Raw genomic sequence first — 20,816 nt, 5'->3', positions numbered from 1 at the left:
TGGATTTTTTCCACAAAAATACTAAAGAAATTAGATTTTTCTACCAAACAATGGCATGTCTCATGGTCAGTGCTTCTCTGGAGGTGAAATGAGTAAAATATCCTGTCTATTTTATTTTTATTTTTTTGTTTACAAAGTGTAGAGATGAGCATTAGGGGATTCCAGGTGGTGTGTATGACATCCAACCCTTCGAACAGGTGCAACCCACTATGACGATTTAACATGAGGTGGGCCACACCATTAAAAGAAAAAATTTTATGCCACCCAGAAACTTCCCAATTTATTTGATTGGAATGTCCCGATTTTTTGGTAGCCTGATCTATCATGATGGGGTGCACCTATTGGACGGATTAGATGCATGGGCCACACAGTACTGAAATCCAATTACCAGAAAAACAAAATAAACAAGTACATTTTGGTCGTTTTGACTCAAAGAAGCATGTTAGGGGGGGTTTAAAAGTTCAAGGCACTATCAAGTAAAATCAGAGATTTTTAAGGATTTTGGAGTACGAATCCCAAACAAATTTCCAACAATGGTGCGCCCCACTATTTGGACAGTTGAGATTTCAGTTCACACAAGTGCATGGTAGGAGAGCACCCATCACCATATGATTGCTGTTAGAATCCATCGTCAAAGGGTAATCTCATCTTTTTACACAGCGGTTTCCTTGATTCCTCCCGAAAAGAAGAGTAATCCCACATGATACAAACAGCAAATGAAGGGTAAAGCAGCGTGCTGGGGATCCAAACAAAAGATTGCTCTCAATGCCCTTGATATTTTTATTCATTTGAGAGCAAGAGAACAAGACTCTTTTGGCTGAGAAACCATTACATCCATCAAAATCAGCTAGTCTTGTATGATAAACCTCCCAACCTGGCCAGAAGCCTGAAAACAAAGAACAGCGGGTCCACATTAGGTAAGAGCAACTATAAACAAGAACTGCATGCTCTCGAATGTTTATGGACATAATAAGATAAGGGTGGCAATGCACCAGGATAACATACACTTCAATCAGCAACATGCAAGCGTTATTGCATGGTTGGATGTGGGATGAAATCTTATTGTGCGGTGGAAAGTGACTCCACTTGCTGCAAACTTTTGACATTTTACAACGTTGGTGGGTTGAAATGGGGACCATGATAAGATTGAAACAAGACAATTCGCTATTTTGGACCATTTGCAGTATTTTTCATAGTTATTGTACAATTATTAGTGAGTTTCCCGAAGGACGCAGCCTCTTGGTTCTGTGATCCAAGTCATTGATACTGTTGGACCTGCTATCCATGGATGAACTCGAGATATCCCATACATTAAAATTTTGACCCTTCAACACTAGTCCAGAAAATGGATGGTTAAAAGACGGCAATGGTTCACATTCAACAAAACTAAGCATAACATTCCATGGCCAGGATACATCAATCTGCAGAGTTTTGGTGCATTGACCATCTAAAGGGTAGACACTGTGTCTCAACTATGAGGTCATGGGTTCGAGTACCCATGTGTGTGGGGGTGTAAGAGTGCATGTGTTTCTCACCTTTCAAAAAAAAAAAAATTCCATGGCCAGGATAATAAATCTGCAGAGTTTTGGTGCATCGGCCATCTAAACCAGGACCCAACGAACCAAAAATCTTCAATCCCTGAACCATGTTACCCCAATTGTGCAAAACTGAAAACATAAGCAAAGTTCTGAGCGGGGAATTGGATGATACCTCTTATTTTAAACAGGCACTGTAATGGTGTCCAGCTCCACAAACATTGCTTCGTTTTCAAGCAAACATCATGTGCCTTCGAGAAAATGATATGATAAGCGATGTTTTGAAAATGTACACAACCACAAACTGATCACATAAATGATTGTTTGAAACCAGCATTTATTTATTCATCCTTCTTAAATTTTAATTCTGAAAAATATTTTTTTTAAGGATATAATTCAGAAAAAATGACTTTCACAGATTCTAAAAAACAATTTAAAAATAGTTTATGAAGTAAAATAGACCTCTTTTACATTCATTAAAGGAAAGAGAAAGGAAAATCAAGAACATGCCTTGTTGATATTGTTTGCTATTATGAATTTCAAATGACTATTGCATCACACTTCTCTATATATAAAGGGCATTTTCTTCAAGAATGTTGTGGAGAAAAATATGGTTGAAATTGCAACTTAGACAACACAAGCATGCACTTAAATGCATGTGTGAGAAAGGTGCTCACACACAACTAGTTGGCATGTGGAGCCCACCATGGTGTTTGTATGACATCTCTCCTGTCCACCAAGTTTGCCCCACCATGAAAATGGGAATGCCCCAAAAATCAGGTTGATCCAATCATGAAATTGGGATGCCCCACATGAATGAGTTTATTGGGTGGTTTTCCATGGTTTTCTATGGTGTGCCCAATTGATAATTGGATCGAACTGATTTTTAGGGCAACTCATTTTCATGATGGGACAATGTGACATGTGAGATGTTAAACAAACAACACAGCAGGCCCCACATGCTAACTAGTTGGACGTACAACTAGTTGGGTTTGGACCTCTCTCGGCATTCCATTTTCATGATGGGACAATGTAATGGGTGAGATGTCGGACAAACACCATGGTGAGCCTTATTGAAAATAGATGTCTTCAATCTGTCTTTGCGTTGCTCGCCCAGTCGAGGGGCTAGCTCAACCGGTCGAGGGTCCCCTCGACGGGTCAAAGCTCACTCGACTCGAAGTCCAGCGAGCAAAGTTCTTTTATATTTGGGATGCTTGACCAGTCGAGGCGAGCAAAGTTTTTTGATGTTCGGGACGCTCGACCAGTCGAGGGTCAGGCTCGACCGGTCGAAGGACTCCTTCGACCAGTTGAAGCCCTCCTTTGACTAGTCAAGGATTACGCAAATACTGCGCAGATTCTACGCAAACTGTATAAATTTGAGACAGTTTCAAAGAGGTGCGTAAGTGGAATTTCCCAAACTATAAATAGGGGTCCCTAAGGCCTTTCTAAAGTATTCTAAGGGCTTCCTAAATGGTTTCCGAGGGTTTTTAAAAGGGTTCTAGGGTTATCAAAGGGTGTAGCAAGGGTGAGATTTGAGGTTGTTCGAATCGGGTAAGTCCTCTTTTTTTGTAATTTATATTTTCATAGTGAAGATCTGTCACTTTGTGCCGTGGTTTTTTCCAGCAAGGGTTTTCCACGTAAAATCGTTGTGTTCTCTCGTGTTTGCTTGATGCTCTTGGATTGATATCCTAGATCTAGATCTATGTGATTCCGCAGCATAAATCCCAACAAGTGGTATCAAATCAATCGTTGGGGCACAGATCTGAATCTGCAGGATTAGCAATAATGGGAAGTACTAGGTATGATATTGAGAAGTACTCAGGGAAAAATAATTTTGAGTTATAGAAGATCAAGATGATCAGTTCTTTAACCAAGCAAGACGAGGATGGTGCTCTTGAGGCGAGAAAGTCTAGTATGACTGATGATGAATGGAATACTCTTGATAAGAAAGCCTTATCCTAAATCCGTTTATGTTTCACAGATGAAGTTCTCTATAATGTTTTGAGGGAGAAAACCGCAACTAGTTTATGGGCGAAGTTAGAAGATATCTATGCGAAAAAATCCTCTGAAAATTGCCTACACTTGAAGCAGCAGTAGTATAACTACAAAATGATAAAGGGTGGAGATCTAGAGGCCCACATCAGCAACTTTAATAAATTAGTTTGCAAATTGTTGGATATGGAGGAAGTGATCAAAGATGAGAAACAAGCATGTATGTTGCTGAATTCTCTTCCGGCATCATATGAGTCATTAAAGGACACAATGTGCACCATAAATAAAACCCTGAGTGTCAATGTCGTTATCTCAGCCCTTTAAGGGAAGGCCATAAGAAAGTTAAACAGCGACACAGGGACATCTTCTGATGCACTGATTACGATAGACAGGAATTCTGAGCAAGATACAGGATCTTCAAGACCTAGATCCAAATCCAAGGGCAAGGGCAGAGGAAAACTAAAGTGCTCGAACTATGGGATGTCTGGACATATGAAGAAGGATTATACCAATCCTAAAGCAAATAAAGAAAATTCAGCGGCTTCTTCCAAGGAGGCCAATGTTGTCACATCTGATGAAGAGACCAGTGGTGGTGAAGTTATGTCTGTGTCTATGATCAGACATGTGCACGACAATCATGTAGATGAATGGATCCTAGACACAAGAGCGTCATATCACATGACTCCTCATCGGAGTTAGTTCGCCAGTTACAGAGAATGCAATGGTGGACAAGTTTTTATTGGCAATGACAATGCCCGTAATGTTGTGACTATTGGTACAGAGAGCATCAAGATGTTTGATGGGATGGAGCGTACCCTGACTGATGTCAGGCACGTTCCTGATATGAAGAAAAGTCTGATTTCTCTCGGTGTACTCGAGGCTATAGGGTGCAAGTTCACCGGTATTGATGGTGTCCTTAAAGTTTCAAAAGAGGCACTCGTGGTTATAAGAGCGCAAAGGCACGAAAACCTTTACAGGTTGATCGGGAACACTTCAGCAAGTGGAGCGGCAGCAGCTATTGCAAATTCAACGTCTCTATGTATGTGGCATGCTCGTTTGAGCAACATGAGCGAGCGGGGCATGAAGGTAGTATCTAATCGTTGTTTGATTCTAGCTTTTAAAAATTCTGATTAAGATATATGCGAGCATTGTATATATGATAAACAATCTACATTATCTTTTAAATCTGGAAAACATGTATGTAAGGGAGTGCTTGATTATGTGCACTCTGACGAATGGGGGACATCGCCAGAAGTTTCCATTGGGGGGTCGTCATGGTTTGTTTCATTCATTGACGACTACTCCAGAAAAGTTTAGGTTTACTACATGAAACATAAATACAAAGTTTTCACCATATTCAAACAATAGAAGGCAACAGTGGAAAAACAGTCAGGGCAAAAAATAAAGGTTTTAGGGACTAACAATGGTAGAGAATTTACTTTCACTGAGTTTAATGATTATTACAAGGATGAAGGGATCATCAGGCACAACACAGTGCGTCACACGCCCGAACAAAACGGTGTGGCTCAGCGAATGAATCGGACTCTCCCGGAGAGGGTCAGATGCATATTAAGTAATGCTGCGTTGGGCAAGGACCTATGGACAGAAGCCGTTAACACGGCTTGTTATTTAGTGAACCGGTCTCCTTCAACGGCAACTGAATGTAAAATCCTAGAGGAATTATGGAGTGGTCAAAAAATCAACTACTCAGATATTCGCATATTTGGTTATGAGGCTTACTCTCATATACCATCAGTAAAGAGAGATAAGCTAAACCATAGAGCCAAAAAGTACATCTTTGTTGGTTATGGCATTGGTGTAAAAGGTTACAGGTTATTCAACAAGGTCACACGCAATGTCATTACCATCCGTAACGTCAGATTCGATGAAAGCTCCATATTCCGCAAGAATGATCAGAAGCAAGAGGAACCAAAAAGGTTAATCGTAGACGTCCAGATTGACACAGATGATACTCAGGCAGAGACAGATGCGAAGACAGAGGTACAGGATCAGGTGGAGCAGCAACCTATGAGAAGGAACCCACCGCGTGATCGCAAGTTACTGGCAAGATACAGGGATATATCTAATATTGCATATGTCCTCGTTAGAGATGAGGGGGACCCATCTACTATTCATGAGACTCTTAGTGAGCCTGATGCAGAAAAGTGGAAGGCGGCTATGGACGATGAGATGGACTCGTTGCACAAAAATCACATGTGGGAGCTGGTGGAGCTTCAAGTGGGACGAAAAGCGATAAGATGCAAGTGGTTATTCAAAAGGAAATAGAATAGATACAAAGCTAGATTGGTAGCAAAGGGTTATGCTCAGAGAGAAGGAATCGACTTCACAGAGATATTCGCGCCGGTGGTTAAGCAAGTGTCTATCAGATTCGTGCTGGCACTGGTTGCCCAATACGATTTCGAGCTGGAACAAATTGATGTCAAGACTGTATTCCTGTACGGGAAGTTGGAAGAGCAGATAATACATAAAGCAACCAGAGAGCTACGAAGTTAAAGGGGCAGAGAAAAAAGTTTACAAGTTAATGAGGACAGTGTACGGCCTGAAACAATCGCCTAGGCAGTGGTATAAAAAATTTGATTCTTTCATGTTAAGTCAGAAATTTACTCGGAGTGAATACGATCACTGTATCTATTAGAAGACATTGAGTGATGGCAGATTCATTATCCTAGTATTATATGTTGATCGTCAGTCATTATATGTCTGAAATCAACGTACTAAAGACTCGGTTATCTAGGACATTCGAGATGAAAGATCTGTGGGCTGCGAAGAGGATTCTCGACATAGATATTCATAGAGACAGGAAGAAGAGCATGCTTTGGTTATCACAGGCAAAATACCTTGAAAAAGTGTTGATCAAATATGGGATGGACCAAGCAAAACCGGTAAGTGTTCCCTACGCAGCTCACTTCAAGCTTTCCTCGGAACAATGTCCTAAATCAAATGAGAAAAAACAGGTTATGTCTAATTTGTCTTATTCGAATGCGGTTAGCAGTTTAATGTATGTCATGGTTTGTACAAGACTAGATATTTCACAGGCAGTCGGTGTTGTAAGCAGATACATGTCAAACCCCGGCAAGCAACATTGGGAAGCGGTGAAATGACTACTTCGATACATTCGAGGTACGAAAGACTACATCTTAACTTTTGAAAAAACATGGACAACATTAGTAGGGTATGTGGATTCAGACTACGCAGGCAATGTGGATTCTAAAAAGTCTACTTCAGGATACTTGTTTGTACTAGCTAGTGGAGGAATTAGTTGGATGTTGAAGCTTCAGTCTGTAGTGGCTCTTTCCACGACTGAAGCAAAATATATGGCAGTGACGGAAGCGTTTAAAGGTGTTTAGCTCAGAGGCATGATAAATCAATTGGGGCTTTAGCAGGAGGCCATGCCGGTTAACTGTGATAGCGAGAGCGCTATAAATTTGGCTAAAAATTCTATTTATCACTCACGTATTAAACACATTGATGTTCGTCACCACTTTATCCGACGGGTGCTTGAGAAAGGAGTAACACTGGAGAATATTCACAAGCGTGAATCTAGCAGACATGCTCACCAAGGTTGTTCCTACAGAGAAGTTCAAGTTCTATACAACTTCTCTGGGCTTGGCGATGCCGTAAAAGAAGGACGAAGTGTGCACGAGAAGCGTTGATTAAAGCTATGATGTGATGCAGAGAAAAGAGAAGTCAAGAAGTTATATGGTTGAAGATTGAAGACATGGTGGAGATTGTTGAAAATAAATGTCTTCAATTTGTCTTTGCGTTGCTCGACCAGTCGAGGGGACTCGAAGTCCAGCGAGCGAAGTTTTTTGATGTCGGGACGCTCGACTAGTCAAGGGTCAGGCTCGACCAGTCGAAGGACCCCTTCGACCAGTCGAAGCCCTCCTTCGACTAGTCGAGGGTTACGCAGATTCTATGCGAACTGCGTAAATTTGAGATGGTTTCAGAGAGGTGTGTAAGTGGAGTTTCCTAAACTATAAATGGGGTCCCTAGGGCCTTTCTAAAGTATTCTAAGGGCTTCCTAAAGGGTTTCCAAGGGTTTCTAAAAGGGTTCTAGGGTTATCAAAGAGTGTAGCAAAGGTGAGATTCGAGGTTGTTCGAATTGGGTAAGTCCTCTCTCTTTGTAATTTCTATTTTCATAGTGAAGATCTGTCGCTTTATGCCGTGGTTTTTTTCCCGCAAGGGTTTTCCACGTAAAATCGTTGTGTTCTCTTGAGTTTGCTTGATGCTCTTGGATTGTTATCCTAGATCTAGATCTGTATGATTCCGCAGCACAAATCCCAATAGGCCTCACACCTGGCACACAAGTAGTGTTTAAACACCATGGTGGGCCTCTCTCTCTCTCTCTCTCTCTCTCTCTCTCTCTCTCTCTCTCTCTCTGTGTGTGTGCGTGCGCGTGGCATGCAGGGTGACCCATCATTGATCGAATTGGTTTGATATTCTAGCCATGTGATTTATGGCTCGTAAACAGCGGACGGTTATAACAAATTGGCCTCGTTCAAAGGTTTAGGATCATCTAATATGCATGATTCTTGCACCATGGCTTGCTCCCAACAGTACTATTGAATGAATTGTCCCAATCAATGATTGGGTGTCTAATGTAGATCCAGCCACAGACCTATTCCTGGCTCAGATAGACCCAAAAAATCCCGAACAGAAGCAGACATAATCCATCAGATATGAGGCTAGTCTTACATGGGGCATGATGTAACTAGGCCTCAGGCACGTCCGGATCAGAGAAATTCATTCCGGATTGAGAAATTTTGCCTTTCAAAGCGTAAACCGTAAATCAACCATAACTTTTGATCTAGAATGAGTTATGAGACGCACGACATATAAATTTCGACTGAAATTTCGTTCTAGGGCCAACTGACATGAGTAAGCATGTCACATCACTCCGTTTCGTGAGAAAACAACTCCTTCCTACTCAAGTCTCCCATTTTTTGGAAAACTTGCTATTTTTAGTAAGTTTTAGGTCGGACATAACTTTTTGTTCTTAGAGTTTTAATATTTTGTGTGGGTTTGCTTCTTGTCATGCCAAGAATCATCTTGCGTAGTTAGATTAGAACTTTCTATTTTTAGTAAGTTTTACAATTTTAGGAAAGTTTCAGTTTATTTGCATTAGAACTCTTCATTGGAGTTTCGTTTTATTATTTAAAGCTTTGTAATCTCATTTGAGAGACAAATTTCAATAAAGTATTTTCGATTTTTTTTTAAACTCTTGTGGATTCGAGAACCATTACGCCTTGTGGATTCAAGGTCTTATTCACTTGAGGAAAATGGTGATCTTTCTCTATATCCTTTACGCTCTTCCCTGCGTCAGTTCGTATCAGAGAGAGGCTTTTCCTCGGGACGATGGCATCTAACATAGGTGTGGGCAACAATCTCATGTGCGGTGCTCTAGGGAATCATCCTATGACTACGGTAGCATTCAATGCTTTTCGGCGGGAGTATATGCAAGGGTTGTAGGCGACAATCAACCATTTGACGGAAGTCTTAGGGCAACCCCATGTTCGTGATGATAAGCGACCTTAGGTTGTCGTTGGGGCTCGCAATCGTCATGTTCATGGGGCGGTCCCTATGGCTAATCGCAGACCACCGCCCGAATACGGTGGATCTAGCGATGAAGAGATTGATGATATGATTCTATAGCAAGAACAACGAAGACGCGTCAGGCCGAATCGAGGTAGGGATTTTCGAATGAAGTTGAATCTCCCTAGCTTCAATGGCTAACTTCACATTGAGGATTTCCTTGATTGACTTTCTGAAGTTGAGCGATTCTTCGATTATATAGAGATTCTAAGGAGAAAAAGGTCAAGCTTGTGGCCTACAAGTTGAAGGACGAAGCCTTGCCTTGGTGGGAGCAACTTCAACTTACTCAAACTAGGTAGATGAAGGCACCCATCTGCACAAGGCAGCGGATGAAGAAATTGATGCGAACACGATTCCTGCCGAGCAACTATGATCAGGTATTGTTCCAGCAATACAAGAATTGTCGATAGGGGAGCCGGTCCGTGAGGGATTATGCAGAGGAATTTTATCGCCTATCCGAGAGAAACGATCTGACTGAGACCAAATGCAACCTGTTTAGACGATGAATGAAACCATCAAATTGGCCACCCGAGCAGAGATGCAAGTGGAGCGTTTCAATATACGAAACTTTATTTCAAACAAGGTAACCACTTTTGGACCCTCGCAGGATGCATCACAATCCCGAGGAAAGAAGCCAATGGGGGAGTGTCCTCGACCTCCTCCAATTGTGAACCGAGATTCGAGGAGTGGCCAAGGTGGGCCTCAAAAAGCAGCAACCATTGTTGTTCGTTCAAGTAAAATCCCTAACCCCTACGGTATACCTCTACCGAAGAAGTGTTATCGATGTAACCAACCTGGCCACCGATTTAACACGTGTCCTCAAAGACAGATAGTTAATCTAGCCATCAACGATGGGGAAGAAGATGTAGAGGATGATCTAGAAATCAGTGACGTTGAGCAGGCCGAGGATGATGGAGAAGGAGACAAATGGACACAAGAAGATCACAGCGATTCTCTAATCGTGAGGAAATTGTTGTACACACCATGTTTCGAACAAGGTGTATGGTGAACAAAAACGTATGTGATCTTACCATAGATGGCAGGAGTAGTGAGAATATCGTGTCGAAGATTATAGTAGAGAAGCTGCAACTTAAGACAGAAAAGCACCCCTCTCCATACACAATTGGATGGACCAAGAAAGTAAGTGAGACAATGGTAACCGAAAGATGTAGTATTTCATTCTCCATTGGAAAATAATATAATGCCAAAGTAATGTGTGACGTGGTCGACATAGAGGCCTGTCACATGTTACTTGGTCGAACATAGCAATATGACGTAGACACTACGCATAGAGGTTGAGATAATGTATATATTTTTGTCAAGGATGGTAGAAAAATTATACTCACCCCTATGGGACCAGATACCCAAACCAGAGACTTCTAAAGTGAATGGGCGGTCTCTCATAACCATATGGGATTTTGTAAAAGAATCTGCGATAGGAGGGGTATATGCACTGGTCGTGGAAGAAGTAGAATCCCTGAATATTCCTGAGAAGTTAAGACCAGTGTTACAGGAATTCAAGGAAATCATGCCCGCTGAACTCCCCGATAGGTTGCCCCCCATGTGAGTTATTCGGCATCATATTGACCTTGTCCCAGGAGCAAGTCTACCTAATCGCCATCATTATCGGATGAGTTCGAAAGAGTGCGAAATCTTATAAGGGCGAGTGGAGGAACTGATCCATAAGGGTTTAATGTGAGACAGCATAGGCCCATGTGTTGTTCTAGCCTTATTGACACCCAAGAAGGATGGGAGTTGGCATATGTGTATCGACAGTCGAGCCATAAACAAAATAATTGTGAAATATCGGTTTCGTATACCACAAACGAAATGTTAGACATGTTGGAAGGGGCAAAAATATTTTTCAAATTGGATTGGAGGAGTGGTTACCATCAGATCCGTATTAAGCCGGGTGATGAATGGAAAACAACGTTTAAAACTAAGGATGGCCTATACGAGTGGCTAGTTATGCCCTTTGGACTCTCGAATGCGCCTAGCATGTTTATGAGGTTAATGAACCTGGTTCTGAAACCATTTATTGGGCAATTCGTAGTAGTCTATTTCGATGATATCCTGATTTACAGTTAGAGTGAGGCAGATCATGTGGAGCATCTTAGGCAAGTGCTTCAAGTGCTTGCAAAAAACAAACTACACCTTAATCTGAAGAAGTGTAGTTTTTTTATAGATAGCCTTTTTGTTTTTGGGCTTTGTAGTGACGTCCACAAGAATCCATGTGGATGAAGAGAAAATGCAAGCCATTAGAGAGTGGTTGGTCTTGAAAAATATTCATAAAGTGCAAAGTTTTCACGAATTGGTGACTTTTTATCGTCGGTTCATGAGAAACTTTAGTATCATTGTGGCCCCTATTACTGATTGCATGAAAAAGTGTTAGCTTCGATAGACTAGGGAGGCAAATAGAAGCTTTACAGAGGTTAAGGAACGATTGTCTAACACCCCGATCCTTGTGCTCCTCAACTTTGACAAGCTATTCGAGGTAGAGTATGATGCTTCTTATGTGGGTATTGGAGGCATGTTGTCTCAAGAATACATGCTGATAGCTTTCTACAGTGAGAAGCTAAGTGAAGCTCGTAAGAAGTGATCGACATACGAGCTAGAGTTATATGCAGTCATCCAGGCTTTGCATCATTGGAGACATTATCTAATCCAGATGGAGTTTCTCCTCTATACAGACAATGAGGCCCTCAAATATATTAACAGTCAAGCTAATGTCAATCGTGTGCATACCAGATAGATTTCTTTCTTGTAGGAATTCATGTTCATGTTGAAGCATAAACCAGGGTAGTAGAACAAGGTTGTTGATGCACTTAGTAGACGAGCAACCATACTGGTTACCATGAGTAATGAATCTGTGGGGTTCGAGTGCCTCAGAATTATACACAGATGACGACGACTTCAAGGATGTGTAGGCCAGATGCCAGGCAGGTCAGTCAAGTGACTTGCATATCCAGGACAGTTTTTTGTTTAAGAGAAACTAGTATGCATTACACGGAACTCGCTGCGGGAGCGCATCATTTAAGAGTCACATTGTGGTGGCCTTGGCGGTCACTTAGGGTGAGACAAGACAATAGTCCTTTTGGAGGAACACTACTTCTAGCCATAATTGAAAAAGGATGTCAGGAAAGCAGTGCAGAGGTGTCATACATGCCAAACATCTAAGAAGCAATCACAGAACATGGGCCTTTACAGCCCTTTACCTATACCTAATGGACCTTAGGAGGACTTGTCCATGGACTTTGTGCTAGGTCTTCCATGGACTCAACAAGGTATGGATTCAGTCTTTGTGGTGGTTGACAAGTTCTCAAAGATGGCACACTTCATCCCGTGTAAGACGACTCTCGATGTGACCCACGTAGCAAATATGTTCTTCAAAGAGATCGTGCGATTACATGGTGTCCCCAAGACAATTACTTCTAATCGCAATACCAAGTTCCTTAGTCACTTCTAGAGGACTTTATGGCGACAATTTGACACCACTTTACAGTTTAGCAGTGCCTCCCACCCCCAGATGGATGGGCAAACAAAAGTAGTGAATCATATGCTTGGAAACCCCATATATTGTATATCTAGCGATAAGCCTAAATAGTGGGATCTTGCTCTAGCTTAGGCAGAGTTCGCCATCAACAACATGCAAAATCGGTCCACCGGCAAATCCCCATTTGAGATTGTGTATTGTCGAGTTCCCAAGCACACGCTTGACTTGGTCTCGTTGCCTAAGTTACCGGGAATGAGTATTGCAGCAGAAAATATAGCAGGCCAGATTGCGACTATGCATGCCGATGTTCAAAAAAAATTATAGGCATCCAACGCCAGGTACAAAGAAGAGGCGGATAAACATCGATGCCGGAAGGTTTTTTAAGTAGGTGATAATGTGTTGGTTCAGTGGTCCAAAAAAATAGTGATAAATAGCTCAATATGCACGAGTCAAGGACTCGGAGTAAATCTATGAATGAACAAAATGTATTTGATTATGCATCCTTTAAAGCATAGTTTTCAAACTAGAGAATCACTCAATCACTCTGATGAGTCAACTTGGCCAGTCTTAGGCCAACCAGGCAAGTCGAGATATCGTATTATTATAATTGTAATTATTATTATAATCATCAGCATCATTATATGAAAATATAATTTCATAGATTTTTGGTTAGGATCCTCCATTTTAGAAGATTTTTGGGGGGCCACCTCTCATGGTGAGATCCATTAGATCTGGAGATTCTTGGGCATTTATCATTGTCATTGTTGTTGTGATTATCTTCTTTTACTTCTTTGATTTTTTGGGCGTGCACCATCCAAGGTGAGATACATTAGATCTGGAGATTTTTTGGTGTCCACCACCATTATCTCATCGGTCGCTTCTGAAAATTACGAAGATGCCCTTTCTAACTCAATGAACTTGTTGAAACTAGTCTGAGTAAATTGAGTCCTTAGATGACTTCGGAAACTGGACCTAGTCATAGACCAATTGGCATCTGCAAGGTTTTCCCGATTCAATGATTGGGCAAATGATCTAGCCGGATTGACTCGGACAAGTTTTGAGTTGACCTTGAATCCACAAGGCGTAATGGCTCTTGAATCCACAAGAGTTAAGAAAATTCAAAATTACTTTATTGAAATTTGTCTCACAAACAAGATTACAAAGCTTTAAATAATAAGACGAAACCCTAATTAAGAGTCCTAGTGCAAATAAACTGAAACTTTCCTAAAATAGTAAAAATTACTAAAAATAAAAAGTTCTAATCTAACTACACAGGATGATTATTGCCATGATAAGAAGTAAACTCTAAGAAGACACTAAATACTAAAACTCTAAGAATAAAAAGTTATGTCCGACCTAAAACTTACTAAAAATAGTAAGTTTTCCGAAAAACGGGAGGCTTGAGTAGGAAGGAGTCATTTTCTTATGAAACAGAGGGACACGACACGACACGCTTGCACATATCGGTTGGCCCTAAAATGAAATTTTAGTCAAAATTCATAGGTTGTACATCTCGTAACTCATTCTGGATCAAAAATTATAGTTGATTTGCGATTTGCGCTTTGAACAACAATTTTTCTCAATCCAGAATGAATTTCTCTGATCCAGACGTGCCTGGGGCCCAATTACATCATGCCCCATGTAAGACTGGGCCCAAATATGATGGATTATGTCTGCTTCCGTTCAGGCTTTTTTTGGTCCATCTTCGGGGATGGGGGTCACTGATGCAGGGAAGAGCGTGAAGGGATAAAGAGAAAGATCACCGTCTTCCTCAAGTGAATAAGACCTTGAATCCACAAGGCGTAACGGCTCTCGAATCCACAAAAGTTAAGAAAATTCGAAAATACTTTATCGAAATCTATCTTTCAAACAAGATTACGAAGCGTTAAATAATAAAAACGAAATCCTAATTAAGAGTCCTAATGTGATGCAGGACATGAGATTTAGATATGATGTGCAAGATTTCAAGCCTTAGATCATAATAATTTAGAAACAATCACAATAATTCCACATTCCACATAAAGTCAAACATTCAACAAGGGGAATCTACGAGGGTCCAAGCCTACACATGTTAGGGCTGAATCAATTAAAAATTATAGACCAAACAATGCTCAAAGGATAGTAGATTCATCCACACATGCAAAAGATTATTTCCTAATCCAAGGGATTCTCACGTTTCAATTCAGGAAAACCTAGGGTTTCAAAAGTGGAATAGAACTTGTGGATTTGAGATGATCTAGGGTTAGGGTTATGGAAACAAGGCGAAAGAGGAGTGAAATAAAGACGACATGAAACCTATGATTAGCCCGCATGTGTGGACAGCAAACTGGCCTGACACACGTGCGTGGATGGTTGCCCGCATGTGTGTGGGGCCCACGAATATGGAATCGGCCAGCTAGGGCCTGGTCAGCCAAGGATGGGCCACCTTCCCTCCAAATTTCAAACCAAACGGATGATCGGTTTGAACACGGTGCTCCGCCGAAGTTTCAACCCTCCTGCAAAGCCCGATTCTAGAAATCTCCTGTAGAGAAAAGATTAGCTGCAAACGTGGGTAGATTTGATGAGGGGATAGCTGTAGGAGATGAGGAATATGGAGGGTAGGAGATGGGGGCGATTTAGAATGGGTGTGGCTTCGCACCACGGTAGTTAGCCCGTCGAAAAAGGGAGGGTTTGACACCCAATTAGGTTCCAACAACTCAGAGAATTAGAGAAGCAGGAAAACGTAGAATTTTATTAATCATTTTCAATTGGAAAAAAAAAAAAAAAATCCTACAAGAGGTTGCCTTTTTATAAGAAAAACTTATACCCAAAAACCGCGCCATGTGTGCATACTATTACTTAAAGACGAAGTAATCAAAAATAACAACCAATCAATGCAATCAAAACCGTTCATGATGTTCCTAATAACGGTAATAAGCAAAAATTTAAAGTCCTAGGTCACCTAGGATAGTAAGCCATGATCATGAGATCCAATGATGGGATCCACATGATGATCGGGTTCACCCCAAGGAACCAAAACACAGTCTTCTATCTAGGAGGCCCTCCACAGATGTCGTCATCGATCCAGATCGAAGGTGGGGCCCTCCTTACGTACATGCGTAAGGGGGGCATGCGTGTGCGCGAGACGTCCCCATCAACTCTCCCCGGCTGCGAAGATTTTGCCACTGGCAAAACAAAACTCCTGAACCACTCTAAGATGTCAGGCTCAAGTCTCTGAAGCTCTTCCTCAATGAGCCACGTACTGTCTGAAGCTGGTTGTGACTTCCACTTAACCAGGAACTTTTGAAATCCATCGTCTGACGTCGATATTATCTGATGGTCCAAAATATCCTCTCTTCTCTAGGTGTGGGAAGGGTAGGTATGGGAGGTAGAGGCTAGGAAGATGGGTCGGAGGGGACCATGGATTAAGGGAAAGGTCTGGAGAATCAGAATGGTTAGGTGACAGGCTGGGCAATATATCAGTGGTCCCCTGAAATGCAACTAGATCATGCACATTGAATATGGAACTAATTCCCATGGAATGTGGAAAATCTACCACATACGCATTGAAACCGTTTCGTTTTATAATTTTGAATGGTCCAGCGCTACGCGCGTGTAATTTACAAACGGCTCCCTGAGGGTACCGCTCTGGCCTAATGCGGACCATCACAGAGTCCCCTACATTGAATTCCTTAAATCGTTTATGTTAGTCAGCAAAAATTTTGTAATGTTCATTACTAGTATTGATCTTTCGCCCGATTTCTTGATGCAATGATAAATGTGATGTGCAAAGGACACTGCAGACTCTGATGGCCTATGGGACAGGGACATAGAGACAAGATCAATAGGCTTCCTAGGTTTATAACCAGTAACGACTTCAAAAGAACTTAAACCCGTGGATCTATTGACAAAACTATTAAATGCAAACTCGGCGATAGGTAGTGCAGTATCCCACATCCTGGTGTGCTCCCCCACTAAACACCTAAGCAAATTTCTCTCCTATTGACCACCTCAGATAGGTTTGATAGAGTCGCCCTAGGGACTAAATCAATAGCGTGTTGTTTATCCCTCATAGGGGGAAGCTCATCCGGTAGATTATCGGGAAAGACATCATGAAGCTCATCCACTACCGAAATGGCCTCAGTGGGTAACTCTGCACTAGCCTCTAGTGCACTTTCCCTAGCCACAAGGGCGTACACCATCGAGTCCGACTCAGTCTCTCGCTCAAAGTCTTTGGTATTTAGAATATGGAGAAGCTTAGATTTGGACTTCGATTCCTCAACCAACCTCAAGTGATAAGAGAATGGGAAGTATTTTTTCTTAAGAGTTTCTTTCATTTCTCCTCAATGGACTATTGGGGGTTCCCTCAACCTCTCTTTCTTTCGCTCCACAGTAGCCCAAAACCGCTTTGCTTGGCCTACAAGCTTCATCTTGGTAAATTGGACTCGACGAGCATCCGACATATCGTACCACTCAAAATAGTAGTCCATATCCTCCAACTAATCTAGAAAAGTTTTAGGTTCCAAGTGGCCATTAAACGTTACCCTAACTCCCTTGAGGAGTTGTGCATCTGGGTCATAATGATCATAATGCCCCTCGCGGGATGGGTGCACGGGTGCGCGCCCAATGTCTGTTTCTTTGGCCACCCTCATTCCCTTGTCTATCCTCCTGACCACCTGTCTGGGATCGGGCATCTTCCCCAATGGCGGGGTTTACCCAGGCGGAGGTCTTTAGTTAGGTAACGCGCACATTAAGCTAATCCCAGCGTTGGTCAATACGTTGTTCCAAGCGCCCACCCAAAGACTCAAACTGTCGGGTTATGTTGTCCATTGACTCTTGTAATTGCTCCATGTTTAGTGCAGGTTGCAACCCAAAACCGCAACCAATACGTGTATGCATACAACTACCCACTCAACTCAAAAGTCCTCTAATGCAACTACATGCATCTAAATAGGACAAAATGCTCTTATAGGAGTATATGAGGGAAACTACGCAACGCTCCTAAAATTCCAGCAACGTAACTGTCCAAACAGTTTGTTAACAGAAAATTTAGCAACAAAAATTGGGGAATTTCTAACAATAAAAAATTCAGCAGTCTATGTTGTGAATGATGGGTCCTAAACAGCCCTATATGATGAAATTTAATGCAAAATAAATGCTAGTAGACTAAACCCTAAACATGCAATGCAATCCCCTACGAAAAACCTAAGCTCTGATACCAAATTTGATGCAGGACATGAAATTTAGATATGATGTGCAAGATTTCAGGTTTAGATCATAATAATTTAGAAACATTCACAATAATTCCACATCCCACATAAATTCAAGCATTCAACAGGGGGAATCTATGAGAGTCCAAGCATACACATGTTAGGGTTGAATCAATTAAAAATTATAGACCAAACAATGCTCAAAGGATAGTAGATTCATCCACACATGCAAAGGATTATTTCTCAATCCAAGGGATTCTCACGTTTCAATTCGGGAAAACCTAGGATTTCAAAAGTAGAATAGAACTTGGGGATTTGAGATGATCTGGGGTTAGGGTTATGAAAACAAGGTGAAAGAGGAGTGCAATAGAGACAAAAGGGAACATGTGATCAGCCCGCACGTGTGGACAGCAAACCGGCCTGACGCACGTGCGTGGATGGCGGCCCGCACATGTGTGAGGCCCGTGAATCTAGAATCAGCCAGTTAGGGCCTGGTCGGCCAAGGATGGGCCACCTTCCCTCCAAATTTCAAGCCAAACGGATGATCAATTTGAACATGGTGCTCCCCCGAAGTTTCAGCCCTCCAGCAAGGACAGATTCTGAAAATCTGCTGCAGGGAAAAGATTAGCTGCAAACGTGGGTGGATTTGATGAGGGGATGGCTGTAGGAGATGAGGAATATGGAGGGTATGAGATGAGGGCAATTTAGGATAGGTGTGGCTTCGCATCACGGTAGTTAGCCCTTCGAAGAAAGGAGGGTTTCGCACCCAATTAGGTTTCCACAACTCAGAGAATTAGAGAAGCAGGAAAACGCAAAATTTTATTAATCATCTTCAATGGAAAAAAAAAAAAAAACCCTACAAGAGGTTGCGTACTTATAAGAAAAACCTTACGCCAAAAGTCGCGTCATGTGCCCATACTATTACTTAAAGACGAAGTAATAAAAAATAACAACTAATCAATGCAATCTAAACAGTTCATGATATTCCTAATAACGGTAATAAGTAAAACTCAAAGTCCTAAGTCACCTAAGGTAGTGGGCCACGATCATGAGATCCAATGATGAGATCCACATGATGATCGGGTCCACCCCAAGGAACCAACGGTCCTCTAACTAAGAGGCCCTCCATAGATGTCGTCATCGATCCAGATCGAAGGCGGGTCCGTCCTCACGTACGTGCGTAAGGGGGGCGTGCGTGTGCACGAGATGTCTCCATCATAATGCAAATAAACTGAAACTTTCCTAAAATAATAAAACTTACCAAAAATAGAAAGTTCTAATCTAACTATGCAGAATGATTTCTGTCGTGATAAGAAGCAAACCCTAAGAAGACACCAAATACTAAAACTCTAAGAATAAAAAGTTATGTCCAACCTAAAACTTACTAAAAATAGTAAGTTTTCTTAAAAACGGGATACATGAGTAGGAAGGAGTCGTTTTCTCGCAAAATGGAGCAATGCGATACGCGTTAGCGTGTCAATTGGCCCCAGAACGAAATTTCAGTCAAAATTCATAGATCGTGCATCCAATAACTCAATTCCGAATCAAAACTTATGGTTTGCGCTTTGAATGGCAATTTTTCTCAATCCGAAATGAATTTCTCTGATCCGAATGCTCTTGGGGCCTAGTTACATCATGCCCCACGTAATACTAGGCCCAAATATGATGAATTACGTCTGCTTCCGTTTGGGCTTTTTGCAGTCCATCTTGGTCTCCACTTGAGAAAAACTCATCCCCAAGTTCTCTGCCGGACTTAGCTCATCATACTCATATAAATTTGCCACGTTGAACATTCACAAGATCTCCAGGCCCTCAAGAAGATCAACGACCTAGGCGTTATCATTGATTTTATGGAGTATTGGGACTAGGCCTATTTTCTTATTTCTCACCTTGTTATATGTCCCCATTGGAAATCGCACCGTGCACCAAATTTATTTCTGATATTTTGATCAGTGATTTATTCAATTTGAAGTTATTAAGATAGCAATATTTTTCAAATCTCAATTTCTAGTGGCAATATCCATCAACTCGGACCTACCCATTGACGGGCCAAGAAATGAACATTCAATTGCCGACTTTTACATGGATGTGATTATCAAAACTGTTAAAATAAGGTATATGTCTACATTCAAGATAGAAACTCATTCATTTGATGGCTAGGTCAACCAGTCTAAGGCATGGCCACTGTGCAGCATACTATTTGGATGATATGCACATGTGTCATGTGTGAGGCTGCTATGCATGTATGTCATGGAATGCATATCACTATATTCAGAGTGGCCTGGAAATGCATCATTATGGCCAGTTGTAAACTACAGAGATGAACATACCATGCATGTGTGTTTCAATACAGATACATTGTAGATGTTGCTCCTGTGATCACGAGAAAGCAGCAGGCGCACGTGCGGAACAGTCTTCCATGTCTCCCCAAGGGCTGGCTTAGTGTTTCCTCCCTCTCCACCAACCATGTGATTAGTCACCTTAATCAATGACACAAGCATTATTTTAAAGCATGAAAGTGGACCTATTGACTTTTTTAATTGCAATGACAGCCTGGATAGATAATAACATGTTGACTATATGCTCATGTGCTGTATTTCCTATGATTTTAGTTAAATGAGAAAGTTCTTCCGAAGATTTCCCTCTAACAAGTAAATTATGCAACTAGGATTTTGGGGCTGTTTGGATGTACACCAGAACTTGGATGGTGGTATTTGTGCTTCCAGGCACTCGCACTTTGGGTAAGCAGGGCCATTTGGCACATACACAAAAGTCTGTATGGCAACATGTTGAATACCTTTCATCTCTTGATTCTGATTATGGATGTGTGTCTTGTCTGCATTTTGAGTAGAGTTGGGCATGGGACGACTCAACTCACCTGACTCGACTCGTCTGACTTGTTCAGACCCGACTCGACCCGAACCAAATGGGTGAGTCGGTCCAAACTGAGTAGGCTTCGCCCAATTCGAACTCAAGTCGGGTCTAGTCTGAGTT

At 41.7% G+C, this 20,816-nt stretch overlaps 1 protein-coding gene across 3 annotated transcripts in view; it reads right to left on the bottom strand.

Moving 5' to 3' along the window:
- Positions 1 to 472: 472 nt before the first annotated feature.
- The window catches only part of LOC131253019 (DNA repair protein RAD51 homolog 4), a 63,871-nt gene continuing 43,527 nt past the window's right edge, over positions 473 to 20,816 (bottom strand). For 2 of the 3 annotated variants that reach the window (XM_058253844.1, XM_058253846.1), the window contains 2 exons: positions 20,153 to 20,302; positions 473 to 886 (listed from right to left, as the gene is read on the bottom strand). In XM_058253844.1, the coding sequence (XP_058109827.1) occupies positions 848 to 886; positions 20,153 to 20,302 (189 nt within the window). In that variant the 3' untranslated portion in view covers positions 473 to 847. The remainder of the gene's footprint in view (positions 887 to 20,152; positions 20,303 to 20,816) is intronic. The other variant, XM_058253847.1, reaches the window with a different exon arrangement.

Source organism: Magnolia sinica, chromosome 8 (genome assembly GCF_029962835.1).
Source record: "Magnolia sinica isolate HGM2019 chromosome 8, MsV1, whole genome shotgun sequence".
Taxonomy (NCBI): Eukaryota; Viridiplantae; Streptophyta; class Magnoliopsida; order Magnoliales; family Magnoliaceae; genus Magnolia; species Magnolia sinica.
Note: the sequence above shows the minus strand (reverse complement) of the source record. Positions and strands in the feature narration are given on the sequence as shown.